At 39.9% G+C, this 10,510-nt stretch overlaps 2 protein-coding genes across 3 annotated transcripts in view; one reads left to right on the top strand and one right to left on the bottom strand.

Moving 5' to 3' along the window:
• tlk1a (tousled-like kinase 1a) overlaps positions 1-3,689 on the top strand; it is a 14,435-nt gene extending 10,746 nt beyond the window's left edge. For both annotated transcript variants that reach the window (XM_020596449.1, XM_020596448.1), the window contains exons 16-22: positions 620-711; positions 887-976; positions 1,060-1,229; positions 1,380-1,515; positions 2,272-2,383; positions 2,467-2,574; positions 2,662-3,689. In XM_020596449.1, the coding sequence (XP_020452105.1) occupies positions 620-711; positions 887-976; positions 1,060-1,229; positions 1,380-1,515; positions 2,272-2,383; positions 2,467-2,574; positions 2,662-2,838 (885 nt within the window). In that variant the 3' untranslated portion in view covers positions 2,839-3,689. The remainder of the gene's footprint in view (positions 1-619; positions 712-886; positions 977-1,059; positions 1,230-1,379; positions 1,516-2,271; positions 2,384-2,466; positions 2,575-2,661) is intronic.
• A 207-nt stretch (positions 3,690-3,896) lies between these two features.
• Positions 3,897-10,510, bottom strand: part of LOC109958071 (Golgi reassembly-stacking protein 2) — a 6,920-nt gene continuing 306 nt past the window's right edge. The window contains exons 2-10 of the mRNA XM_020596413.1: positions 9,535-9,615; positions 9,241-9,444; positions 8,912-8,998; positions 8,686-8,816; positions 6,879-7,008; positions 6,655-6,784; positions 6,368-6,451; positions 6,134-6,247; positions 3,897-4,605 (exon numbers count right to left, since the gene is read on the bottom strand). Of these exons, the coding sequence (XP_020452069.1) occupies positions 4,391-4,605; positions 6,134-6,247; positions 6,368-6,451; positions 6,655-6,784; positions 6,879-7,008; positions 8,686-8,816; positions 8,912-8,998; positions 9,241-9,444; positions 9,535-9,615 (1,176 nt within the window). The 3' untranslated portion in view covers positions 3,897-4,390. The remainder of the gene's footprint in view (positions 4,606-6,133; positions 6,248-6,367; positions 6,452-6,654; positions 6,785-6,878; positions 7,009-8,685; positions 8,817-8,911; positions 8,999-9,240; positions 9,445-9,534; positions 9,616-10,510) is intronic.

The raw sequence follows: 10,510 nt of genomic DNA, 5'->3' as shown, positions 1-10,510 counted from the left end.
GTGAACTAATCAGCTCTGTACAAGGGTTTTTTGGAGCTTCTCTCCTTGTAGTCGCTACTCTGAAGTTGTCTGTGGGCTTAAATCATTTATAGGAAGAAGCTGAGATCCAGGCGGAGCTGGAGCGTCTGGAGAGAGTGCGCAACCTTCACATTCGGGAGCTGAAGAGAATAAATAACGAAGACACTTCACAGTGAGTGTGAATCAATTTCCTTGACATTAACTATTTTGACATTGGAACACGAGGCCAGTAAAGCCATAGCAGTGACATTAAGTAGCACTGTACCTGCTGACCTGACTGTTAAAACATTTATCATGACATAGCAAAGCTGATGCTCAAGAATGTTATTGGTAGTTGGATCTATAAGTGTAATTGGAATTGTTTTCTGTGCCTTTTTTTTTTTTTTTTTTTAATTTATTTTAATTTTATTTTTTTTGTCCCATCCTAAGATTTAAAGATCACCCAACGCTGAATGAACGATATCTGCTCCTGCACCTTCTAGGGAGAGGAGGCTTTAGTGAAGTTTACAAGGTATGTCATTAAATGTTGTAATTTAAAAAAAGTCTCTTATTAGGTATTGTGTATAAACCGTGTGTGTGTGTGTGTGTGTGTGTTGTACAGGCTTTTGACTTAATTGAGCAACGATATGCTGCTGTGAAAATCCATCAACTTAACAAGAACTGGAGAGAAGAGAAGAAGGAGAACTACCACAAGTATGCTGGCCCTTGTGCGAATGTGTAACCTCAACTGCAGTATAGCCTACTATAAGCAGCATTTAAATGTCATACTTTCAGCATGTTGTTATTCTTCTCCTCTATAAGCCCCAGTACACCTGCACCTTCCTGCTTTGGTTGCTAATAAAAGCAATAATTACCATTCTCTCAACAGGCATGCTTGTCGAGAGTACAGAATACACAAGGAGCTGGACCATCCTCGAATTGTGAAACTTTATGACTACTTCTCACTGGACACAGACACGTTAGTCTCTTTTAAACATTTATACCGTTTCTGAATTTGAAGTGGGCTGTATTTCTTACATCTTTCTTTTTTCTATTCAATAGGTTTTGCACTGTTATGGAATACTGCAAAGGCAACGACTTGGATTTTTACTTGAAGCAGCATAAGCTAATGTCTGAGAAGGAGGCACGGTCCATAGTCATGCAGATTGTGAATGCACTAAAATATCTGAATGAAATCAAGCCCCCGATCATCCATTATGATCTTAAGCCAGGTAATTATACCCTTCTGGACAACTGATGACAGTCATCACATCTATTCAAGAAAATATCACATTCTGCTTTAAATGAGATTATATCAAATGTGTCTGTTACCTATGCCATGGTTTTCCTTTAGTTCTGATGTATTGCACTTTGGCTTTCAGGCAATATCTTGTTGGTGGATGGCACAGCCTGTGGGGAAATCAAAATCACTGACTTTGGTTTGTCCAAAATCATGGATGATGACAACTATGGTGTAGATGGGATGGACCTGACATCGCAGGGTGCAGGGACCTATTGGTAAGGAGAAATGTCTATACATACATGGGGGCGGCTGTGTCTCAGGAGGTAGAGCGGGTCGTTTCCTAACCGGAGGATTAGCGGTTCGATTCCCGGCTTGTCCAGTCAACATGTCGAGGTGTCCTTGAGCAAGACACTGAACCCCCAGTTGCTCCCGGTGATGTCACCGGTGTGTGAGTGCTTGGGAGTACGAATGGGTGAATGGCCGAATAATGTGAAAGCGCTTTGAGTGTGCTGTAAAAGCATAGAAAGGCGCTATACAAGTAGAAGACATCGCATATAAGGACATGGACAGTTTAAAAATACTCCACTGCAAATAAAAGTTCTGCATTCACATTTTTAGTTAAGCAAATGTGCATAAGTATTAACAAATACCAGAGATAAAAGTTGCAAATTGATCCCCATCAGTGTTGTATTATTATTATGCAAGTCTGAATGTTGTCATTATTTGAGGTGAGGCAAGTTTAACTTATGCACTATAGTTTCATCTCACATCTGTATTTAATTTTATCAGCTGATCATATTTTGTATGTAAACATTGTGATATAAAAGCTAACTAGTAACATCAGTTCATTAAATGCAGTGGAGAAATAAAGTACAACACAAGTATGTAAAATAGAAACATTCCAGTAAAATACTTAAGTTTTTCTAATTACAGTACATGAGTAAATGTGCAAAGTTACTTTCCAGCACTAGACATTGAAGTGAATAATAGACAGCTTGTACTGTACATACACTTCATTTTGTTCTGGCCAGGTACTTGCCCCCTGAATGTTTTGTGGTTGGTAAAGAGCCTCCAAAGATCTCCAACAAGGTGGATGTGTGGTCTGTGGGTGTTATCTTTTTCCAATGTCTCTATGGAAGAAAGGTAAGGAGGGAAATGCAGATTTTTTTTTTTTTTTTGCCTTTCTAATTTATTCCTGATTATTAAGAACTGTTCCTCCTTTTCAGCCTTTTGGCCACAATCAGTCACAACAGGACATCCTACAGGAGAACACCATACTCAAAGCAACTGATGTCCAGTTTCCTGTCAAGCCTGTTGCCAGTAATGAAGCAAAGGTGGGTGAAGCATGTGGTCAGTTTAAAGTGTTGTCTAGTGAAAAATCTGTTCTAAAACAATCTAACACTGCTGATGCTATTCCCCAGGCCTTCATAAGGCGGTGCCTGGCGTACAGGAAGGAAGACCGGATTGACGTTCACCAGCTGGGAAGCGACCCCTACTTGCTCCCACACATGCGGAGGTCAACCTCCTCTGGAAATCTGCATATGAGCGCTGCTGGCTCAGGACCAGCATCATCTCATACTAACAGCCTTGGACTGTGATGGAAAGGCAACCTGACCAAGTTGCTCCCACACCTGCAGTGCTCCTTAGAGGCTTAGGCTTGTGGGAAAAGCAACCGGAAGGAGCAGGGCACAAGTAGGGAGATCTCACCTGGCCTCCTCTGGCCTGTGCCAGGCTGCTTCTCCTTTACCCAGGCTTGATCAATGGAGGGATTGTGAATGTTTTTAAGGGACATGAGTTAAAGGATCTTTTGAGGGTCCAACAGAGAAGCACTGAAACTGACGACGTACCTTGAAGAAAATGTGACTGGACACTGTCCAGATGTTGTGAATGGATAAAGCCTTGAAGGGCCAAAGGGAGATTTGGCAGCCTGTCATTTAGATTAAATAACATGGTCCTGCCAGGCTGCAACTGACTGAGCTGCTAGAGGTTAATTTACTGTGATGAGAAGACAGTCATTTTAGAACCACCAAGGTTTCAGTTAATTTGGCTAAATGGTTCTGTTCTCACAAATGTTAGGCTTAAATTTGAGTTACTATAGCCAAGAGAATGTAATGTGTAGCATACAAGTGGCATCTAGTGACACATAGGTTGGAGCAGCATACTTGCGTTTAATGCACAAAGTAACCAAATGTAGAAAATGACTGTAAAATCCTATGCAGGAATATTAACTAATTGGAAACTGTATATGCTGTACAGGTGAATTTTCCAAATTTGAGCTGCAGCAGTAATATGTACAGAGCTAAAATGTTCACGTGTAAAACTAATTTCCTTGAGTGCTTTCAATTTGCTGCTCTGATGCTCTTACTTTTTCAAGGGCTTTATGTTCCACTTTAGGTACAGACTGTATGGTTCTACCAAGAGTGAATAATAAATACCAGGAAACACTTTCTCCCAGTGAATGGTATTGTATGTTTCATTAACATCCCTACCCATCAGTTGATGATATGCCTCATATTTCAGGGTGCAATCTACCAGTATTGTCTTCATTTTCTAAGATTATACTGACATCCTGTGGCTTTCTTTGATACTGCTTTGTTAGTGGGTGCACCAGTCGTGATAAACTTGATGAGCATAAAAATGCAAAGTAGGGAGTGGATAGTTAGAGAAAATACATCCGTTTAATCGCATAACAAATTCTTTGTACAAAACCATTTGATATATTTGAATGCTGGAGCAAGCAAACCCCCTTTTCTAAAGGAATGTCCCCAGTAGTTTGACCCCTAAAGACACAAAAAAAAAAACTGACTTGCACACAAAAGTAACTTACTTCCCCCAGTTTAACAAGTCCAATAAGTCCAATTTGTCAACACTTTTTACCCAGTGCACAGTGTATTTTTGTACCGAGACATTTCAGTGATTTTTCATTTCCTTGACTGCTTAACTCTGCAGTGCTCTTCAGTTGCAGAACTCTGGCTACCTGGGTGGTTTGGTACATGTGAGGAGACCAGTAGTGTATTCCAGTATCTTCAAGATACTACAGTTCTTGTATAGCAATCCTAAATGTGTAGGATCAATTTGCCAACTGAGTGGTGCAACTAAGACTGGCTATATTGTGCAAGGACTTAAAAACAAGTTAACTGGTGCTCTCTGCTAAGAGGAGTCTGCAGCCATTGTGATATTTACTGATTGAGAGGTGGTTACAGGTAATGGGATGGGTGCTCTGGTCAGTGAACTGTTCATTTGGATAGTGGAAGAAGAGATTGTTGTATCCAGCGTAACAGCAGGAGCCACGGTAGTAATGACTTGGGGAAGAACACAGTCAGATGGAGGCAGCGTAACACCTGGTAGGTTGAGAGGTGGAAGACCTGTGAAGTACAACACAACCCAAAATCTGTTACCCCACAGAAACACTGATCATTATCAAGTGGGCTTTGTTCAGATTTCATAGCCCGTGTTGTACTTTAAAGGAGTAGTTGGTCAAATTGGTCTTAAAACAATACTGACGTAACCCCATATGTGTGAGAATATAGTTACTGTCAGTAGTTGTTACTTTTACTCCCCAGTTACTGAATGCTTCCACCTGGAACACCACGCAGCATGAAACTAACTACAGAAACAAAAAAAGGGAAATTTATCTTAAAAATACTGCAACTTTCAGGTATACCAACTCTAATTAGTTTAGCAAGAGCCACATTTGAGCTTCAGACAAACTTTGGCGAGTTGTTTCACAGAACAAGGGCTGTGTATTTTGTCCCACATGTTTTACAGTGTACTCACATTCTGGGTGGAAGCATTCAGGGTCGATGTGGGGAGCAGATTATCCTTATCCAGTGATGATGACTAAGCCATTATCACATACATAAGGATACATCAATATTAACACCAACTATTCCTTTAAATGTCATGTCTAAGCTTTAATAAAATGCATTAATTTTTGATTGCTACACAATTTATTCTGAGAGAAGAGTCACAATGTTAAGACAGGCTCACCAATTTTCAAGTCCATCTTAAAACAGGTGCACATATGAACACATTTTGCTTGGTGTAGCCAGGAATTTCCCCATTGTGGGATCAATAAAGTACTACCTACCAGTTCATACCGTTTCTTCCTAATGTGCTTCCAGTGTACATCACTCGACAAAATCCACAGTCCATGTTCTGTCCAAAAATATATTCAGAAGTTAAAGGAATCGGGTGTCCTCCAAACTTGGTCTTTGTAAAGATTCCCACCTGATTTTGACTCAGGCTGCTGAGATTAAACTTTATAATACATTTTTGCACAGAACAAGATCTGGTTTTTGTTAACCAGACACTGGAAGCACATGAGGAAGGGACCTCATTGGTGCCAGTGTGAACAGAAAGGGTTACTGTATGTAAAAACCTTCATCAGACATATTGTATGAAACTTTGTGAGCCTATTCTTTCAATAATGCAAATGTAAAAGATTTGATGAATTCATTGTTGAATCGCCTGAGAATGCAAAGGCTCAGCTAGTCGCATTTTATAATTGCACTATTGTCCACAAATCCCAGGGGAAGACCAAAACTACCAATGTGTTAGTCTGTCTCATTACTTTTAGACTTAACTCAGCCTGTCTGTGGGTTTCACCTTCAAGCCCATTTGTTCCTATTGAAGATTTACATTAAATGTTCAAAAACCGGATTTGGACAACAATGAAAATCTACGGCACAGGGAAAGATGTATCAGGCTTGGGCTATAGAAATAATCTCAAGCAGGATCATTTGTTGGTTTTTATATTTTCCATGGGGTTTGTGGGCAAGAGGAAAATAGACAATATTACCAGACCTAGCCTAAGGCCTGGTAATATTGTCTATTTACCCTTTACAGTGCCTGACACCTAACTCAAACCCGCTTCTGGGAACAAAACAGTACCTGCATGCTGTAATCCAATTCCACGTGGTAATACTTGACCCATGTCTGGCAAGGTGATATTCAGGTTTGGTAAATTAGGAAATGATGGTAGACCTCCAGGTATGGACATTAAACCTGTGCAACAAATATTATACATATTAGATACCGTCAGGTTAGCAGACTGTTATCCAAGTTTGACTTTGACAGAGTAGCTGCCTTTGGCCTCATGCCTGAGGAGCTGCAGTTTCTACTAACCTGGTAGTGTTGGAGCAGGACTGAGAGACAGGGGAAGGCTCTGTGAGTATGGTACTTGGCTGGGCAGTGGAACTGTAGGAACTCCTGGAAAAACATTGAAAAATTTTTATTATGTTACATATTAACAGAACAGCAATGAACTAAGGGGTCTGAGGGACTCTGTCCTGTTTTGAACAGCATTTTGATGTCTAAATGGAAATTCAGAATTTTCCACACATTTCACTTTATCTGCATAGTCAACCTCACAGCAATTCAAAAGGATATGTTAAAGATGATGTGATGGGCACCTGTCTGTAGATTAGTAAGGACAGTGGCTGGGTCAGAGCTGACCGACAGACTGGCGAGAGACTGCTCTAATCCCGTCGATGCAGACGACGCGGCAACTGGAATGGTTGGAATGACTGCAGAGAGGTGGACCTGGAAACCAAAATGACCCAGGTAAATGTTCAAGATCTCAAAAGGAGATGGCATCAAAATGTTTTTTTCTCTGCAGGTACTGTATATGCTGGACCTCTGTGAATCCATCTTTAGGTGGTAAAGCTGGCTCCTTAGTCTGTGCAGGAAAACCAATTTTTTTGCCCTCTGCAAACTGCAGTGTAGGTATCCTGTGCAGGTATCCGTAGCCAATCCCACATCCTAGACTGAGGCGACAGAAACACAGCAACACTGTGAGGGGGAAATGTCAAAACATTTCACAGAAGCCTTAGTGATGATGTGAAATGGCAACCTTGCAGTCTGCTGACTCCAAATGGCAAAACATGACTTAAAAAAAAATAAACTCGTCATAATAAATCAGCAGGTAGAACATCTGTGATACTGTGCTTTTCTTTATCTCCCCACAAAACCTCTGTTGTTGTTGTTGAGTCAGCAGTCTGCAGACAGCGCAGTCATTTCAGTTTACAGTTCCATTCAACATTCACTCAAAGAAATGCTAGGAGATCGAAAACTAAAATGTAACAGATGTTGACATCAATTAGAAAAACAAGACAATTTTGTATAAATATAGGACACAGTTAAATAAAACTAATTATTTTCAGGTACAAAGAAGATTAAAAATTGTCACCAAGTGCCAAATCTATACATTTGTTGCCTACATTGCTAATGCCCTTAAAGAAACATCACCTCAATTAAAAATAGTGGTTCAAGAGCTGAAAATAAACTAAAAACTACCAAAGCCAAAATGTAAACTGATTCTAGACTGAAATGGGGAAAAAAGACCTGCATATACAGTTAAAAAAAATAAGACCCCTTATTTATAACTGTAATAACCCTGATGGTGAAATGTGTCTAGACTAGGACTGCAACAGTATGATAACCATCTCAGAATATATCACAGTATTGCACAGCTACTGTTATTATCAGCTACAACGAGCCTCAAAGAAATGAAAACAAAGGGGTCTTTTGTTAATTACAAGCAACTGTGCCAGTTGACTGAGCTGAACTGCAGATAGACTGCCCATAAGGAATAAATGGGATTTTTTTTAAAACAAACAAAAAACATATAATTATTACATGTTATATTACTAAAGCATGTTAGTTTGCACGATAGCACCAGTAGTAGGGGAAGTATTCACATCCTTTACTTCAGTAAAAGTAGCCTAATCTGTTAGAAGTCCTGCATTGGAAATGGTAAATTAAGTATTATTAATTAAAGTAGGTGACTCAATGCTGAAAAAATGTTATACCATCTATCCTATACTGTTATACTATTATATCATTACATTAACAGCTTATCACTTGTGCATTGATGTAACAGCAGGATCTGACTGTTGTAGTTGGCTGAGCAGGAGCTCTGCTGAATTAGTTTGTATCCACATGCAACTACTGATTAATCTAAGTATTTTCTCCATTAATCGACTGACTGATTTGTAAAACAATAGTGAGAAATACTGTCACAATGCTCTAAGCAGTTATCAAAATAGTTGCTAATTTACTGTAGGTGTGCAACAGCACAGCCAGACTGGTCCTATCTGTACCTCCTCTCATACAGACAGACACTTTAGTGAGCCAGGAAAGTTTGTGCCTGTGTGTCCTGCAACCCTTGTCCAGACCAATGCTTGACTTTTATCAGGTAAAAAAGGTGTTGAAGAGGTGTGGGTTAGTCACAAAGGCCAGATTTGTACCAAGACAGTCCTGGTTTCATGATTCTGAATGCACCTGTACACTGTGTCCTTGAAGATTTTCTTTTCATTACTGACAGAAAACTGGATCATTGCCAAAGTTCAAACAGAAACCTAAAGAGCTGTTACATGATTTTTAATTGGAGAAAGAACAGAAAAGATGGAGATAAGTTCGGGTAGAAGATTCCCTCGTCATACCTGCCCTCTCCGCCCCAGTTGCAGTTTGGCGTGATGACCACCTCGCGGCAGTTGTCAGTGTCTGTGTTGTAGACGTACAACTTCAGCTCCTTCCCCTCGTGGGCTTCAACAAGGGAGAATAGATCCTCGCTCTGGTCAAAGAGCAGAGTTACACAGCACAGTTACACAGCACTTTAAGCTGTTGCCAACTTTGTGTCAACACAAAGAGCAATCTTGAAGTAGGCACCTCATTCATGACGGTGTCAGCTCCTATAATGTAGTCAGCGTGGGCCCTCAAACCAGCCAGGTCTGCAGGCGAATTTGGCTCCACTTCCTGAGCTCAAAACATTTTTATATACATTAGGTGAAAGAAAAAAGTGCTTTAACTCAAATCTTATTCACATCATGTATAAATACTAACAAATTATACATACATTACAATGTATACACACAAAACGTTAGTATAAAGGATTTACTGATCCAGATAAAACCTAATTCCAAGGTCCAAAATCATATATGATATCTAAACAGCAAGTACATCAAAAACTTTTTATGCCATTTCTGCATCAGACTCACCAAGACATGCCAAACATTTTCATTTGTTCCCTCAAAGCTGCAGAAGCGAATACTGACTCCCAGAAGTCCCTGGCCACCCCACATTTTACTAGGTATGACCGTGGTCTCCCGTATCGCCAGCGTCTTGCTACTGTACAACAGTATCTTGACGGGCCTCTCCACATTCATCTTCAGCAGCTCTTTGAGGGTGTCATTGTCCTTGTTCTGCCAGAGATCAGTGGTTGTATGAGACATGCTAAAGTAGATACCACAGCTGCAGGAGGTTTTATCATTCCACCCTAACAGTAGACTTACCAGTCTAGTGTCACAAACGGAAATGATGAAATCAAAGAACGGCTCCAGTCCTGCACGGTGACCGGGGGAATTCTCTTGCACCTGTAAAATACAGAATCATAAAATTAGGACAATAAGGCTAAGAATCATTGTGGCTAAATGTTAGAGCTGTCACACCTAACCAATTAATTGATTACTCTGACAGATAATTAATTGGCAGCTATTTTGCTAATCAATTAGTAGTTATTTAAAATCCAAACCCTGATCTTTGTCTTACATGTCAGTAAACAGTTTTGGGCTGTTTGTCATATGAAAAAAAAAAACTTCCAATGAGAGAAATTAGAACAATTTTCTGAAATTCTGTAATTAAAACGATTGATTGGTCACAAAAATATTTTGCAAATTAACAGACAATGAAAACAACTGTTGATCGCAGCCAGACTACATTTTAATAATGCTTATTTTTATTGCATGACCTTAAGACATAGAGAATGATTAAAGAGTAACTGTGGCACGCCCAGAACTGACCAAAGATTTGTACACAGTCGTGTTAAAACGGGCGCGTTTGTCATCTCTTAACGAAAACTACAATAATAGGCTTTAAAAAAAAAGACACGCCTATTGTTAAAAAAAAAAAACACATAGTGGCTACACCGGTTATTCAGGCTACATGAGTTTTATGCTGTTATGTCGTAGCCCAGTGCACGAACAAGAATTTGTACGATTTAAACACATATGACAAATAAGTTACTACACGAAACATCAATAATGGACCAGGCACAGCAGGCTCACGGGTCAATGATAAAACAACTAGCATGAATCAGGTGTGGGGCTAAGCTAGCTAACCGCTGTTAACGTTAGCTAGCTAGGAGAGGCGCAGAGCTATGTGGCTGACAAATTAGGGAAAATACACATGTCCTATCAAATACCCACTACTGCATTAATTTACACAGATCAATATTCAGCTATGGATGTAAAACGTTAGCTGGCACAGCCC

This window comes from Monopterus albus, unplaced genomic scaffold (genome assembly GCF_001952655.1).
Source record: "Monopterus albus unplaced genomic scaffold, M_albus_1.0 scaffold30.1, whole genome shotgun sequence".
Classification (NCBI taxonomy): Eukaryota; Metazoa; Chordata; class Actinopteri; order Synbranchiformes; family Synbranchidae; genus Monopterus; species Monopterus albus.
The sequence above is the reverse complement of the archived record's forward strand: the minus strand, read 5'-3'. Positions and strand labels throughout refer to the sequence as shown.